The 17,863-nt window shown below is 39.8% G+C and overlaps 1 protein-coding gene across 11 annotated transcripts in view; it reads left to right on the top strand.

Moving 5' to 3' along the window:
- Positions 1-6,027, top strand: part of RHOBTB1 (Rho related BTB domain containing 1) — a 52,715-nt gene extending 46,688 nt beyond the window's left edge. For 10 of the 11 annotated variants that reach the window (XM_040563768.1, XM_040563760.1, XM_040563762.1 and 7 more), the window contains 3 exons: positions 1,577-1,665; positions 3,135-3,240; positions 3,754-6,027. In XM_040563768.1, coding sequence (XP_040419702.1) covers positions 1,577-1,665; positions 3,135-3,240; positions 3,754-3,923 — 365 coding nt within the window. In that variant the 3' untranslated portion in view covers positions 3,924-6,027. The remainder of the gene's footprint in view (positions 1-1,576; positions 1,666-3,134; positions 3,241-3,753) is intronic. The other variant, XM_040563767.1, reaches the window with a different exon arrangement.
- The last annotated feature ends 11,836 nt before the right edge of the window (positions 6,028-17,863 follow it).

Here is a 17,863-nt window from a genome sequence, read left to right as displayed (position 1 = left end):
GTCTTAATGATTTTGGAACACAGAATATTTTTTTTCACGTGAAGGAAACTTTTTTCCCCCTGAAAGGAAAATTGTAATGCAAACTCATATTTTCATACATAAAAATGTGTTTCTTGCCTTTTTCAGTTTTGTGCAAAACTGCCTCAGAACATTGAAGTATTCTGTGCTTTAAGAATTGGAAGGGTAAACCTTCTCTTTAGCCTTGATACAATGTAAGTCCTTTGTAGTATCCATTCAGAAGTTAATAATTTACCTGAAAACAGGATGAACACTGGACTTTTCATCATGTAATGAATGAAGTGTTCCTTTACACGTTTCTGTTCAAAAGGGATAACTGAACCAATTCAAAACTCATTGAGATGGTCATGTTTTAGAAATGCTATCTGGATCTCTTTTCACTACCCAAATGGGAGTTGAATGTTTTGGTATATACATGGATATTCAACCTTCATTTCAGGAAGAGGGTTTCCTATCACGCTTAGAGAAAAATGACCAGATAGGATACTGTTTAGTTTTAAAATTAAATCCATGCATACTCTAGACCTCTGGGATTTATTTTTGTTTGTCTCTATGTATGTAACTTGTCATTGTTCTAAACACATGGTCAAGGCCAAAACTCTCAGAGACAGATGAAGCAAAGCTTACACGTATTAACATGACAAAAATGCATGCAAATTTTAATCACATACCAAATCCTAGCTCTCCTTCAGTTGTGCATCAGGAATGTGTATCTTGTCTTCACTGGTTGTGACAGACCAACTCTTTACTGCCTGGTTATTCCTTCTAAGTAGTTGCAGCATAAATATACATATGTTATTAAGAATATTTTATTCTATTTAATTCTTGATGAAACAATTTTTGAGTTTTCTACTGCCAACAGCTTAACTCAGTAGGGCCAAATCAGTTCACAAAATGCCCCAATAAACACTCAAACCTCTAAGATGTTTTTGCTTCTAGAAAAGGCTTAAGGAGACTCTCTTGAAGTAGGTTTTTGGGTAGCTGGCTCCCTAGGAACAACTAATCTGAGAGGACTTGAAATGAACTTTTCTACATTAGTGCTGTCAGTATACTCAGTGTATCTGCAGCAGTCTGCTGTTGCCTAAAAACTTGGCTATCGCTTTTGTACTACCCAAAAGAGACAGCTGATCCATTTTTCTAATTTGTAAGTTTGCACTCCAGCAGAAATAGGCAACTGCTGAACTTCGTCCTTCTATAAGTGATTATTAGTTGCAGGCTCATTTTCTGTAAGAAAGATAACAAATGTGAATGAAAGCAGAAATTAATACTTTGGGTTGACACAAAGGGGCAGGTACTCATGTGGACTATGCTCTGTTGGAGTAAGAGAGTTTGTACCAGTGATGCAGAATATCCAGACATAACTGTAAAGGCCAGAATTTGGCTTTGGTCACATCTGAAGTTGCTCAGAATATCCAGGTGAATGTGCCACTTGCATAATGATACAGTTAACACTAGAAGGAGGAAGAATGTGGCTTCTTGTTTCCTTGTTAGTGGTGGATGATCTGACCTTGAAATGTGACTATTTCCCATGTGGCTGATGAGTTTTCTTCTCTAACAGAACAGCATGCTGTACAAGAGCTGACAAAAGCCTCAGTGAGTGGCATTGCAATAGATGGAGAGGTACTGTCCTATTTGGAATTGGCTCAGGTTAGTGCGCGCTGTTTTTTAAAGATACTCTGGTCAACTGCAGTACTTTTAGCACCTTATTGGTTCTGAGCATTGCATCTAAGAAACTCAATCTTTAGTTCTGAGAGTGACTGACAATAAAACTGAGATGTATTTCTATTATAAAGGAGGTTTTTACGTTAGTTCAAAGATGAAACATCTATGTAAGTAAACTGGGGGTAGTTGTCTTTAATTTGTCTTGATCTCGAAGCTTCCAAGCTCCTCAGTCTCATGGCCATGTTTTAGCAATCTGAAATTTAACATAATGGAGCTGCTCAGCTTAGTAATGGTAACTGATTCTTGGGTTCCTCTCTGTAGTTTGTGTAGATACATTTAGGCCTGTATTGCAACATCAAAATTTTTTATATTCTTAGACTTAATGCTTAAACTGGCTACTTAGAGCCAGTGAGAGTGCTTTGTATTCAAACACATTTCAATGTTTTTTGAGTCTCAGAAACCATGCAAACAGAGAGCCCCCAACTCAGTTAACTAACTGCACACCTCTGTTTTCCAAAGTGAGTGCTACAGCAGTCTACCAAATACAAGTAGTATTTGCTATTTAGCTTGTAGTAGTACAGGTTAAAATATCTTTTAATCAAATTATTCTTGATTTCACACTAATGATGTGTCTGGCTCCAGCTTGTCTTGAAGTCTGGAGTTAAAGTAGCACTGAAATACAGCAGAAGCTGACCACCATGCAAGATGTCCTGCAGCTGCTTTCAAGTGCCTCTTGCAATATCTTGAATGCTGTTACAAAATTAGGACTTAACCCCTTCCAAGAAAAGGCAGCTTACATCACTTAATTTTGATTTTATGAAGGGTTCTTCCTTTTATTTTTCTGCTTGAAGGCGGAAGTAATGTGTCTAACTACTGTTAGGATATCCTCTGTGGCCTGTACAGCTGTGTGATGTTTTATAACCTGAGATGATAATAGACAGTCAGAATGCCAGAATAGATACACATGATTACAGTCTGATTTGCATTATAGTTCTTGCTTCTTTATGACTGTAGGAAGCTTGTACTAGATTTTGTTTTGAGCTTTCAGTAGTGCTTGAATTCTGTCAATGACTGTAGTTTCACAGTGAGTTACTTCAGAGTAGGCTTTGTAGTAACTGACAGGGCAAAATAACTGGTACAAACATACCAGAAAAATGAGGTCTAGTGTGCCTCAGGCTCAGATCCTGTGTGGGATTAAGTGCAGTTTACCAGATAATCTGCATGCTAAGCACCTATTCATGAGCCTTTTGGGCCACTGTGCTCCAGCAGAATTGTCTGACAAGGTCTGGGACATCTAGAGGGCAATTCAACCTCAAAAGATTCCCTGTAAGCTTGGGAGAGTGCTACCAGATACATGTCTACTAAGGATGACTCTAACTTGAATTGTTAGTCGAGGCTGAAAAATAAATGATAACTTCAGGAAGTGGAATATGCTTCGTTTGTTTTTTTTACAGTTTCACAACGCTAACCAGCTGGCAGCATGGTGCTTGCACTACATCTGCACCAATTACAACAGTGTTTGCTCCAAATTCCGCAAGGAAATCAAAGCTAAATCTTCAGGTATGAGCAACTTTCCTCCTCAGTTTTCATGAGGCTTTCCCTTCTTTCTCCCCATCCAGTCCATTATATTTGAAGACAAAGATGAACTCAGGTAGTGCAGAGGTTCAGTCTCATAGCTCAGCTATCTTGTGTAGCATTCATATATTCTTCTAATCTATAAGGAAAGGTCATAGTCATTAGCCTGATTCCTGGGCAAGCATTATGTTCTATACCTATTTCAGTGGTGCTAGAAGGAACAGAGCTGTTTTCAGGCTCCATGATGAAAGATACATGCTGTAGAGGGCTTTCATTTTTATACTCTTCTTTGGTGGACTGAGGTCTCAGGTGCAGTTGCTCTCAAACTCTTTTCACCCCATAAGTAAGACGTATCAGGAAACTGGGGAAATTCCTGATAAGTCAGCTAACGCAGACACTGGATAAATGATTAGCTGTAGAGCTTTTGGCAGACAATCAAGATGTTTCTGAATGTGTAACTTACCGTTTTGTTTTGGGACTTTGTTTCTTTTTAATCAGATAATCAAGAATATTTTGAGAGGCATCGCTGGCCACCTGTGTGGTATTTAAAGGAAGAAGATCACTACCAGCGAGTTAAAAAAGAAAGAGAAAAGGAAGATGTTGCACTGAATAAACACCATTCAAAGCGGAAGTGGTGCTTCTGGAATTCCTCTGCTGTAGTTGCCTGAACAAAGCACGTAACTGGAAATCCATAGCCAGTGTCCGAAGTTAGTCTTATTGTTAGAAATAAGATATAGTTCAGGTTTTCAGGAAACTCTGTTCCACGTGTGCATTTATTATTGCTAGGGTCAAAAGCACAAGCTCACTGAAAGTGAGCCTGGAACAGCTCCTCAAAGTCATATGTATATTTTTGGTTAGGAAGCAGATAAGTCTACCATTATTACATTTCTTTTTATACCAAAAAAAAAAAAAATCCAGCATTAATGTTTCAATCTCCAATTGGGAAATATTTTTATACTGTCTAGTGTATTTTGTTCAGAAAAAAATCTGGATATCATTTTATTTTACAAACCACAAAATAACCATGTAGCAGCTTTGTATTAGATTTTAACTATTTTTACTATGCGAGTACAGTGAAATAGACAATCCTCAGTCATAAGAGACAGCTTTTAGAGTATCTCATAAAAAGTCATTTTAGGAAAAAAAATCTAGCTGCCTAGTATAAGTTTTGTTTTTTAAAGTACTGTGCATTGGTGATATAATTAGGTGATTATTTTTCCTTTCTAAAGTAAAAGGTTAGAATAAGATCCAGTAACTGCAAGTTATAGAGCGCTTGATCTTTGCTTAGCTGAATAATAGGTAGTATAATTACCCGTTCAACTGCAGGCAAATGTATTTCTAATATTTGCCACGTAAGTGCAAATAATTATGAAGTTGTGGGCCATGTGAAATCTAGTGATTCTAAGTATTCAGAAGTTTTAAATGTCTAGATCAAAGAGGATATTTCTAAAACCATTTAGAAGGGCTTATTAATTTATATCCTTATATTAGTATGGATGTGAATACAAAAAGCAGTTATACTGCTTGCATTTGAATTACTGCATGGCAGTTACCTTGTTCGGTGAAATCTTAACCATGCAGCCACTCCTCATGCCGAATTCCATTTTGCTTCAGTGCAAGCAAATGAAAGGGCTGCAAAACCAAGTAAGAGTTATCTAGTGTTATAGCCTTTTGTAAGTGAAGAATGATCTTCACACACCATCACTTCAGTTTGATCCAAATTGTTTTGTAACTTTTCCCAGATAGAATTCAAAGTGTTAGATTATTTTTAAGTAGGTCATATATTTCCTCTGGAAACAGGTATTCCTAGAAAGCTGGGGCAGAATGATGGAATTCCACGAGTGATGCAAAAAAGAAAAGGCCTCCAGAGTTTTCAAATACCTTAGGTGTTTATGACTTTTTAATCAACCATTGCTCTAGAGCTGCAGTATTACACTAGATTACAAAGGGATGAGAGCATTTTTAAAAGACCAAAACTAAAATACATAGACTGTAGGACATACACATGCAATCCTGTACAGTGTCTCAGGCACAATTCTGTAACCAAGGGTAGTATTGTGTAGTAGGTCTGTTAATATTGTTTTGTGCTGGCATCTCAGCATACCACTGTGAAAAGCTGGTTTTTTTTTTTTTTTTTTCTCCTTACTGTATTCAAAGGCAAGGCAGTATGGTCAAGCCCCTATGCTGTAGGTTAGGAAATGCTTTGGACCGAAAGCCATATACATCTCTACCTATTTGAGTTCTGACCGGAGTAATTCTTGGCAGATGCTACTGCAGGGTGGTAGAAGCTGCCCAGCATGGAAAGAGATGCTGCTCTACAGACTTTTATAAGGCAAGCAACAGATTCCTACCCTGATAAAGATTTGTCACCATATGGTGATAAAGAAGGGCTATAAGTGACGGTTGCAAATATAGTCTCCTTAATTCTTGGTCAGTGAAGATGAAAATTGTAGAGAAAAAAGACTGAGAAAAGATGCATCAAGACTAAGATGAGATAAGTATTTGTTGTCATGAAACATTAACTAGTCACGTTTTAAGTATTGCTACTAGGTTTTACACAACCAAAGCTACTGTATGATTGTAATCTTGCCAAACTAATGGATGTATAAATGAACCTGAGGTATATGCAATAATATCCAGTTGTGCTAGTTATCAGCTACTATAACCAAGTGGCTGGTTCATTTGGTTAATGCTGTCTCTGGCCTTTAATCATGGTGGTTATTTTGTGTTTTTTATTTTGCAAAAAAGTCAATAAAATGGTTTAGTTACAAATTGTCTCTCATCTCTCTGAAGAAGCTTTCTAAATTTGTAAAAAGGATTCCACCCTTTTTATAGCCACTTGTAAGCATGCAGCTGTGATATCATTCATTGAATTTTGCTGAGCTGACAATTGTATGGCATATTAGGATTTATGATTGGGAATGTAACAAGGAAGCCCTGTAGTGTTTGTATACGATGGGGATGGGGCAAGGTCTGCGCTTGTTGCTTACTGTTAAACTGGATAACAAAAAAAATATCTCCTGCCACTTTTCCATGTGATTTCTGATATTTAATTACCATGATATTACCCAAGGGACATTAAGCTAATTAGTCATGACAGCCATGGGGAGGAAAAATACAGGTAAACAGCAGGAACTCCATAAGGTTTTCAGCAGACTCAAAAGTTTCTACAGCCATTGTTTTTCCTGCTTTCTCACTACTGTTGTTGTCAGCCATTATACAGAAATCCTAATTACCTGTTAGTGGGCTCTCAGAAACTACATCCTCAAATACAGACTTTATAAATTGATAAAGGTAGAAAGATGGTGCTTCTCCAGAAGATTTTTACAAGATGTCATGCAAAGAACGTCATTTGTGATTTTTTTTTTAAAGCTCTCACGCAATACAAAGGACGTTGCATTCAGAACACAATGTGCATTTCTCCTCAAGTGCAATTTGAGGATGTTATATGTGTCAGTGATTTAGAATATTTTTGGGAGCAAAATTTTATTCCTTTGAATTTACTGTTAGAAAAGGCTGTTGGATCAATACTGACAAAAAAAAAAAACACAAGAATGATTATGATAAAACTGGCGGCATGAAAGGATCAAATTAGAAGTGTTACTCTTTGGGTTGGTTTTTAGTTTTGTTTTTTAATTATTATGGCCATTTAGAGAAAGTTGCATATCTTTTCTTTTTGGAGAGTCTCAGCTTATTTCTTAGAAACAGTGTTCTTCTGTTTGTTTTTCCTAAGACAGAGAGAACTGCAAGCAAGTAAGGTCTGGCCTAAAGAACCTGCATCAACACTCAAACCGGTGCTTTCAGCCTCCCAACCCACAAATAGCACACCAGAGCCAGAAATAAAGTGTTTTGTGAGTAATACAGGATTGGCCAGACCAACTGCAACTTGCTAATTTCATTTACTGAAGATGTAGTCAGAATTGTCTTCTGGTTGGATCAGGCTTCAAGATGTATAAAGGAAAGCTAGATAGCACTAAATACATGGATGAATTAAAAAGGATTACCTCATAGAAGAGGGTAATCTGGACATCCCTTCTGAGCACTGATAGCGTGATAGTACCAGAGGAAGTAAGGGAGGAGCACCACTGTACTTTATTGACCTAATTCTTCATCAGCTTACCCACAAATATCCTTCAAGCACAGCAATTTATACCCTGAAGGGTTCAATTTGTAAAATGAAAGTTTTTCCCTGCCATGTTCCAGTAACAAGCAGTGGGAGTCTGACTGAAAGCATCTTGGAAATCCTGTTCTGAGGGCCAAGTCTTCCATCTCCTTTACACAGTTATTTAGGTAAAGATCTAATATACTAAATAGGATTGATTTTGGTATCTAAACTCCAGAAAGTGGTAACATATTTCATTTTATCAGACTAGTCTTTGTCAGTCTAGAAGAGATTTGCTGTCTTTGTCAGATAAAACCACAGGTTTTATCCCTCATCTATCCCTTTTTTCCCTTTTTATCCCTTTTATACTTTTGTCATCAGATAATCTAGCATTTATTTATTCTGGGTTGGAGTTCAAGGCATGTACTATGCAGTGAGGTATCTTTAAAGTGGGTTGCTTGCCACTCCTGAATCATGAAAATGATTTAACAGCATTTACATGAGTCTACTTCCTAATAGGCAAAATTCCTGTTGAAGTGGGTAAGATACTCTGCACACACACACACACTTTGGGCTTTGAGGTACCACCTAATGAACTTAGACATTGGTGCTTGTCTTTGTTCCAAATCTGATAACAAAAGTTTGCTCTGTGTGCTGCATGCAGGATAGGAGTGTATTAGCAGCAATAATCCCCATTCTACAGGCTCTACAACAAGTTAATTCACTGTCAGCTAACATACACCATTGCCTTCAGCTAAAAAAATATAATCTGTCACAAATTGATTCTACACTAGCAGACAGAGCAATGAGACTATCGTATATCTATTTAGAAAAACTAAATCCCTCACTGCTGCTTACATAAAAATCTCGATTTCATGTAGAAATTTGAAAAGCTTTTGGATCAAGGCTGCACAAGGCTAAGAAGAAAATTTGAACATTAGAAATGGAAGAATGATTATGCTAATGTATCTAAGCTCTGGAGAAAGTCAAACTGAGAAGATTAAGATGTGATTCAGAGAGAGCAATTACCATAGGACAACAGTTGTGATGGCTCCTTTGCAATTGTTTAGCCTTACTATTTCATTTGTAAGCAGGCCATACCACTACAACATCCTGCTGGGCTGTTTTGCAGCTGTCGCTGTGCCCAGACAGAGGTTCTGCACACACTCCCCGTACACATTGCAGTAAAGACATATTATATTGCTGATTCATCTCAAGTCCTTTTCCATGCAGTGCTGATACCCCCCTGTCAGTCAGCTGACCTACAGAGGAGCCCACTACCACCTGCTGGACTTGGTTTATTTTTTTTTGTCCCATGTCAAAGGTTATTCCAGAACAGTGAGGTCCTTATCCCAACATACAAGGGATCTCCAGCTGCTCTCCTCCACTGGGACAGCATATAGCAGAACAATGAAGCTCTGTGTCAGCCAGGGATTGGCCTGTTCAGGGATTTCAAGGTAGAAGCATTCAACAGTTTTCAAAAAACAAACAGGAATTCAGAGACGGAGTCGCAGACGCAGGTACCAGCTGCATGACAGCATTTCAGGTACCATTCAAAGATGATAAACTGGGGAAGGGGAGGTTGCCTGTAGATACCAGTTCTGGTTTTCAGAGGTTAAAAAAAAAAAAAAAAAAAACACAAAACAATTTTCAGCAGTTTAAGGGTATATAATTAAAAATGCATCTTTGTCATAAATATAAGATGGTCATTCTAAGCAAGTAATAGATGTGATTCTCCCACCCCCTTATAAACATCAGTGTGCTCTACATGTTGCACAGATTATTCTTTAGATTTGTCCTGGATCCTCATTTAGATTTACAGTCTGCTTACAAAGTTTTGTAGATGTGAGTTAATCAACACAGGCATTCACATTTTCTTTTGTGGGGTGTCTGGGGTTAGTTTTTAGTTGATTAACAAATCTTATCGCATGATAAAACAGTCTGATAAATGACATCTCTTCCACTGGCAGTATGAAGAAAGGGGGTTTCTAAAGGAGCCCCCAGGGGCTCTCTGGGAGCTCTGCATCCTCCCTGTTCCCATGTTGTGGAGTCTGCAGGAAGGGCTTCATTGGCGTGCAGGAAATGGGACCTAGTGTCACTGGTCCTGCAGTCCATAAGACACACAGCACTCTGTAAAACAATCTCAGTTAAGTGCAAACACTTGCAGTCAAGTGTAAATACTTGCACAGTCATTATTCATCTTTGGAGAGGAAGATTTGCCTCTACTTTCTAACTGTCCAGCATGGTCAGGGTACACAACTTTTCCTGCCTCCCTCAGACTCACCTGAGGAGACAGGACCTCCTCAGCTTTGTTCCCATTTCATTTCAGCGGGACAAGGACAGGAAAGTTTGAGGATGTTGAAGTGATTCCTGACCTGATGAGAGTACATCTCTGGAAGGTGCTGCAGTCAATGGAGGACTGTGGTCCCCACTGCTGCATGTCCTTTTCTTTCTCAGGTTACAAATGATAGAAAATGAATAGCAGTGGTAACATGCTGTGGAGACTGATGTCTGCACTTCACACAGTTTTTATGGCAAGTTTGTCTGCTGTAGTCATAGCAAACTTAGTTTTGTGGAAAAAAATAAGAGGAATAAAAAATTGAAATGGCTGCCTCAAAAGATTATTGGCCAATTATCAAAAGGTAATTGGGTAATTAAGTTAAAGACTTGCTTTCTTTTCTTAAGCATCTCTAGTCTCTCTGACCATGAGGAGGGGACTGAAGGTCAGTACTGGGGTAGCCAGGCAGACTTTTCCTAGCTGTTGATAGAACTAATTGTCCCTATGTAGCTGAGGAGGGGGAAAAAGAGGCTGGTGCCTTAGAGTTTGTTAGATGTCATAAAATGATTTACCATCTGCTACCTCTTTGCTATACACTGCAGTAGGTACTGTTGGTCTGAGCTTGCTTTAGGGCTCCAGGAAGGAATTCTGTGGCCTGTACTGACTAGCAGTACATGGAGCAGATGTGCCACGTACCTGTAAAAGATAGGCACTTGCTGCATAAGCTGCAGCTGTAGGTGCAGCATTTGATAACCTTGCTGTTCTCATCTAGCTCCATGGCTTTTCCTTTTCTCTAGGAAGAAATACTAAGGAGACATTCCTCACCCTCCCAGTCCATAAAATATGGGTTGGATTTAGTCCAGGGAGATGACCGCCAAGTTAGAACTACATTCTCCCTTCAGGCTTCAAAAGCTTTTTTGTTTTGTTTTAGTTTTTTTTTTTTTTAAACCTGGGTACACAGACATCAAGCAGAAATCCAGTAATTCAGCCTATTGCACCTTCACTCATTCTAAGCTGGTTTTTGAGTCCTGATCAGCCAGGTGCCCATTCAGGGCAGTCAAGTTGCAGAACTTGCCTTGTGACACTGGGAATGCAAAGAGCTTACACAAGTTCACAGGAGATCTGGAAAGGTCCATGAATGAGATGTTTACTGAAGTTAATAAATACATAGACACTATGCCTGACTGAGCAGTTTCCCAAGTCAAACAAATGCTGGGAGTTTTCAGGAGAGCTGTCACTACTTAATCACACTCTTCTTTCTCTGGGTATTGGAGGCAGCATAAAGGACACATGGATCCTTGGTCTGAGCCAGCACTGCTGTTCTCTGTGCTCCAAAAAAGATGGAAAAGAAGGATTCAAGCTGGAGAGGTTGGTGTGTCTTTTCCCACCCAGCTCACTGCAAAGGAGCATGTGAATACCTAAAAGGGATTTTTCCCTGCCATTTTTGCAGAACACTTTCTGTGGGGCTAGCTAGATCTCTTGATGCACTAGCACTGAGAGCAGTCTTTGTAACAATGAGTGCTAATAATAAATCCAGGTGGCATTGATGAGAGCATGCATAGAAAAAAAAATCACTCACACTTTTTTACAGGTTAACATGCAGCACTTGAGCATGCCTTTTCTGCACCAGATGCACTGAATGGAATTATTGCCCATTCACTAAGCCACATCCTGTCAGGCTGGACACTATCTAACCTTCTCTCAACTGTTCACAAGAGTCTACTGCTGCCACAGGACACTTTTCATCTATTGGATGTTTATCCAAAAGCTTTACCATACTGGCTCTGGATCATTATCTGCATTTCAACTCTGCTACAAAACAAAGAAGTGTTTTTTTCAGGATCATGCAACCAAGTAATACCTGACCCGATCTCTCTTTTAGGTGCACAGCTAATCCTAATAAGTTCTTGAATGGACTGTTAGGTGTAAGCTACCAGATCAGCTAATTTGCTCCTTCTATTGCCATTTTTTCAGGGACCCATCAGTGCAAGACATCTTCTCATTGAATTCCCTTTTGGTCTTAATTGCAATACCTGGGGAGTAACACGCAGACATGACATTTTCTCCTTGTCCATTCAACAGTCAGCTACAATGTCATTTTCTGATTTGACAGCATTTGAGTGGAGAGCTAATCAAGTCAAAACCATCTGATTTGGGCACTTGACATTTCATGAATATCCTCATTCTTTGATACAGGCTGCAATTGGGCATAAGGAGGGCATAGTGGCACAATCACTATTTTTGTGCTGAGTTGTCTGCACATTTGTGGAGATTGGCACACTCTAGGAAATCAGAAATCTCTTCAGGAAGTAGTAGTCCTTTTTGCCTACTAAGAAAGCAGTTATCTGTATTACACTGAGGGCTGTGTTCAGCCTGGGGTGGGAAAAAAATTGGAGAAGTCAAAACTCATGAAAGGTGGAAAGGCTATCAGGGAATAACTGAGCACTCATCTGCTGTGGCCCTCCCTAAGAAGGGTCCCATTTCACTGCAGAAATACTTCTCTGCTATTTCCCTCCCTGTCCTATGGGCAGAACCACTTGTATTTGGATGGTTTAGCCGTGCCGTATTTTAGCCGTATTTGGATGGTTTAGGTGTCCATTCAGGCACTCATCACTTGCCTGCCAATGGCAAGCACAGACTCAGCATGTGAAGAGGAAAGAGGGAAAGCAGAGGGATTCATCCCTCATCTGTTTGTGGAAGACAGTAGTGTTCTTGCATTGTTCCATGCAAAGGGTTAGTCTATTAGAGAGGGCCAGATCCATGAAGTGATAATGCCTACAGATGGAAAGACTGCAAAGCAGAAGCCCCTTGGAGTACAGTAGCTAGACCCAGGCAGCAGCTCCTGGGAATGAGATGGATAAGTCCTGCCCAATATATTTCATGAATGATGAAAGCTTTCCCCACAATCTGCAGTAAGTGCTGGTGATGATTCTGGGTGATGTTCATACTGTGCATTATCACATGATTTAGCAAGATGCCTGTCTGGATTTTTATTTTATTTATTTTATTTTTTTTAAAGTGCCTTGAATCATATAGCTCTAACCAAGCACCTAAGTAATATGTTAAATCCAGCTTTGTGTTGCAACCCCCCACAGTCAGCTGTGCTGCACTGTTCTTTAGGTGGCCCCTTTGCCTTTTGGGAATTAATCAGTTTCCAGTTCCAGGCTGTACAGTAGCATATTAAGAAAACAGCAGTGAGCAGTAGTAGTAGGAAGATGTCTTTAAGTGTAGCCATCAGCCTGTTGACCACAGAGAGACAAGGTAAGTACTGTGTCTTGCTAACAATTCTGTCCACCCTCTTCATCTCACTACTTACTCACTTTGAGTATTCTTTTCACACACAGGGCTGACAAAGCACGATCACTTAGCACAATACACATTTCTTCTATTGCTCAGGGAATAGCCTTTCATTATTATAAGCTTTTTCAGTTTTCTTAAGGCCTTTTACTACTTGGCCACTGTAGCATAACTTATTTTGTTGAATGGTTTACACACATTAAAGTATGTGAAGTTGTATTTATAGGTCTCTGAGTTCTTTGCTGGCTAGTAGATCAGTGTTTTCATGGCTTTTGCCTTCACAGTACTATTTTTCACCTAAAAATGAGGCTGCAAACCTTCTGACTCCTGCCACCTCACTTCAATTCTCAGCTCCAGATAGATAGCACAAGGTCTGGCATCATCCCCACAGTGGGAGCTTCTCACTTCCATCCAGAGCAGCTGAGGACCCTTTAAACAGCAAGCTGCAGCTGTGCTCCTGAGCTTCTGTCCTGTGGTTTTCTGGCTCCAAGCCCTTAGTTTAAGTTACATCATTTTTATTATAAAAAAGATCTATGTTTAAATATAGATCTGCCTACAATTGCCTTTATAACTGAAATGGTTCTTCCCATCTTCCCCCAATGCATCCTTCTCCTTAAGCTTTTCTTAAGCCATGTGATTAAAGATGACTGTGGGTACACTCACATCAGAGTAGAAGAAAAGCTTTGTTTTGGGCAAGTACTACCATTAGTGTTGAGAGCTCATGCAGAAGTTCAGATAGGACAAAATAAGGTCTAGTCAGAGCCAGATAGACTAGCCCTCACTATTTCTCATGAGAAATAAAGCTCCTCCCAGATAAGAGGATATGAGGAAACCAGATTGGAGTCACAGCACATTGCTCCATCAGCCATAAACACCTTTTGAGTAATTCCTGAGTTCCTCCAACTGAGATCTATATTCACACAAAGGTGTAGTGCCAGTTTTTCATTAGAGACCCAAACCTTAGGCAGAACACTTCTGTGTAAGCATTGAGTTTGTCAGTACCTAAGCTGGTTATCAAAAAAACACTTTTCCCTAAAAATAGACCAAAAATTTAAAGTTCAGGGAGAGTAGTGTCTTTTGTCCTTGCCCTGTGCTAGTGACATACTGTCAGAACAAATGGGCCCTTGAAAATACCACATACTTCGCTGCCTTTTGGACTGGGGGGAGGAAAAAATAAAGTGCTAGTATTTAAGTGAGGCTGAACAGTAGGTAGTAGACAACACCAAGAGAAACTGAGGCTTGTTTTTAGGTGCACAATCACCACCATTAGTGGATTTACCTGTATTTGCTTTAGCTGAGAATGCCTGCAAGCCTCACACACAAACACAGCTCCAAGTCCTTCCTCTTACACAGCCACCCTCAGACCTCCAGCTGCAGGAGGACACAGGAGCAGCTAGTTGAGCTGTAACACAGGTGAGCTGCTAGGACAGCCTTTACACCCATTGCCCTTGGATGTGGGCCAGCCATGCAGATGGCCTCTTTTTGGCCCTGCTTTCTGCTGAGTGGTATGTGAGAGCCTACCACCCATCAAATCTATCTTTGCACAGTTCGTTATGATATATCTCTGTGGCTAGGTAGGAGAACACACACATTTCCTGATAAATGAGGCTCAGCTTCTCTGTTTTGGGGTACTTTACCTACTTGCTGAGGATTTTGAAGGTTGCCAGAAGCAGAGGAGACAGGAAAGAAAAGTGTCAAATAAAGTGTATTTCAGCATCTAAAAAAAGTAAAATAAGAGCTGAATGGTTTGTTGAAAGCCTCATTCAAGCAATAGGAATCGCTAATCAGTAACATTTCTGTAGTATATTAGGTAGGGCTATAAAAGCATCTTACTAAGATTAATTTAGCACCATAACACCTTTGTGAAATAAGCAGATTACCCCACTGAATAGGGAAAAAAAAAAAACAATGGATAAAGATATTATGTAGAAACTAATTGCTGCACAGAGATCCCCACATCTCTTTATCCTCAATCATTGTACAAGGCTGCAGCATCAATGCCTTCTATAACTTTAAGCAAGGCATTTTTCCAGCTATTAATAACCAGCTAGGATTTGTGGTCAAGAGATGTCCCATATAACAACTCATCCCTGTAGTTATTAGGGGTTTTACTGCTCATTCCTTAACCACTTCTTTCTTTAGCACAATAATGTAGTATAGCAGCAGGAAGCAGAGACTGAAGTCTAAAGACAACAGGAGCTTACAGTTATTTCCTTACAAAAGGCCTCCTGCAGTGTCATAAGCTTGCATAAGGCCAACCCCAACAAAAACAGGAGGAAAAGGCTTCTAGTAGACCGCAATCTTGGTACCAACACAGGGCAGAGGAAACCGTAAGGAATCCTTACCTGTAGGCAAACATACAAGTTAAACAAATACAGACCTAGATTGCTACTAGAATAAAAACATTGCCTCTTGTAACAAAATGACAAAAATCCCATGAAAAGAAAGAAAGCTTCCTATAGACCATGTAATATAACATTTTTTTTTCCTAACATATTACTTACATGACAGAAGAAGAAAACCAATTTAAATCAGGTAAGGGGAGAAACAGGTTACCTTTGACTTCATTTAACTCTGAGTACTGCTCTTTCTTCACCAGTTACAAAGCAGCCAACTCACCTACTACTTCAGCTTTTAAAGCCTTCCTATCCCCAGAAGCCTTCGTGCCATTCCCTCTCCCTCCTCTCTGGGCTTTATTTCAGTGGGCTTTAACCTAGTGGGAGGGTAAATTTATTTCAGCTGTAGTTTTGTGGTTTTTTTTTTTTTTTTTACTTCTTGTTTCTCTCTTTTTCTCCGCTGAAGTAGTGCTACATTAAGTGCATTAACATCTTCTTGCTTTCATTCTGCAATGTAAAAGATGTCTCTCAAAAATTTAAATTAAAAATACCTCTAAGCTTATTTCTTAGTGGATACCCATTCATAAACGTTTGGTTTCATTCATTGATGTGTCCTTCTGTAAGGAGTCATCTGCTGCAGCTCTGTGTAAAATCTGGGGATTGGATCACTAAGAGGACATTGAACAGGATTCTGAGGAAAAAAAGGTAAAATAACTTTGCTGACCAGGAAAAAAGAGATAACACTGTATCTTTTCCTGTATGCTGCTGCCTCTCCTTCAATCTCCAACTGGAGTTTTCATGAAATTAAGTCGAGTATAACCTTTTCTTTTTTTCTCGGCTTTATTAACCAGAAAGGTCTGAGGAAAAATGATGTTTCAGTTTCATTTCCTTCTGCAGAACATAAGAAGGAAAACATCTCTTCATAATTTTTCTGTCACCTATTGTATAGGTGACCGGTTCACAGCTTCCTTGGGGAAGCATTCCTTTAATTATCTGTCATACACACTACATTCATTAATAGCATAAGGTCTTGTGCAGCTTCGTAAGGGATGTATGCATCTGATTAAATACATGGAGAAAACACTAGGGACCTTCGCATGTTCCAAATGTGTTCATCTGAGGCTCTCTGGAGCACTCTGTTTTCTTCAGCATTAAGAAGGTCTCAGGGATGCTCAGGTGATCCGGTATCTGGTTTGGTTGAATGTTTCTTATGCCATAACTTTACCTTCTGTGGGGAAGATGTCTCCTGCTGTGAAAGTGCCTATTTGGCAGTCTGTACAGCAGATCCGTATGGGTTTGTCTGGAGGGCAGCCCCTCCAGGGCCCATCGCTGCTGTCAGGCATGAGTCCCAGGCACCACAGGAAGAGGGTTGCTCATGAACCCCAGAGCAATAGCACTGTGGAGGGTGTGTGGATGTGGGTAGCTGAGCCAAGCCCCAACCCTCCATACAGGGCTGCAGGTTCCCATGCCACGTGTGGTGCCTGGGGCACTTTGCACAAGGCAGTAGCTGTGTCTTGGCAGCAGATCCAGGTAGCCAAGCCAGAATCTGGTACAGTTGGTTACTCTCCTTGGTAAGGCCTTTTCCCTTCTGGTCCCTCTGTGAGGTGTAGAGACTTTGAAATGAAAGAAGCAGCCTTTTAAATGAAAGCTGTGGCGCTGATAATCCCATGTAGCTATAGGACATTAAGCCAGCAATATTTATGTCTTAAGTTTGGCTCCTGTAACTGGTCAGAAAGTCTTACGGGACCAATAGTGATCACACAGCCCATAATTTTATAGCCAGAAATGATTAAAATAATTGTAATAAAGTAATAATAATAAACCCTCACTTATTTTAATGCCAAATATTTCTGACACGACTGATTCCTCCTGCTTGCATATAATAACTCCCATAGCTTGAAACTCCTCTGAATGGGAGTCTCGCACTCTTGTTCCACAATCCTGTGGCTAAAACCTAAAAAGCTAAGTTTAACTTCTAAATAGGTGAAAGGCCCTTTGGGTCTTTTGGCAAAAATTTGCTTTAGAAGCCAACTTACTAAAAAAACAAAGTCAAGCACTGTCAAAATCATGGCAAATGCTGTGAGCCTGTCATATTGAAATTGTAGTGGCAGATGGTGAGAAACTTTCCTGCTAGTCAGGGAACTTGCTGAAGGCTCAGTTACTTATATCAGACTTTTATTATTATGAATAATAATAATTTGGGGGAGTAAAGAGTAAACTGGGACCACCTCTCATTTATCATAGGCTAAAGGCACGTATCGCCTAGTACAGGCCAGCTGCTTTGTGGTAACCTTTTCATTTGACCGTGCCTTTGGTAAAGCAAGGAGGTCTGCGTACTTGGTCCTCATTCTGTGCTCCTCCACAATCTTAGCAAGCCAGAACTGAAGTGCAGAGCCATGTTTTTTGTTTTTTTTCCCAAGAGACTTGAAGTAACAGAATGTTTTTGGGACAGACTTTATGAGACAGACAAGAAGACAGTCCCTAGTCAAACACAAAGAATGACAGAAAGAATAACCATTGCAGAACGTGGGCTGGTCACTGAACTGACAGCTGGCAGACTGCTGATAACACACTTTGAGGCTGTTAAGAATTTTG

The sequence above is a fragment of the Cygnus olor genome, chromosome 7 (assembly GCF_009769625.2).
Source record: "Cygnus olor isolate bCygOlo1 chromosome 7, bCygOlo1.pri.v2, whole genome shotgun sequence".
NCBI lineage: Eukaryota > Metazoa > Chordata > Aves > Anseriformes > Anatidae > Cygnus > Cygnus olor.
This window is presented reverse-complemented; position numbering and strand designations above follow the sequence as displayed.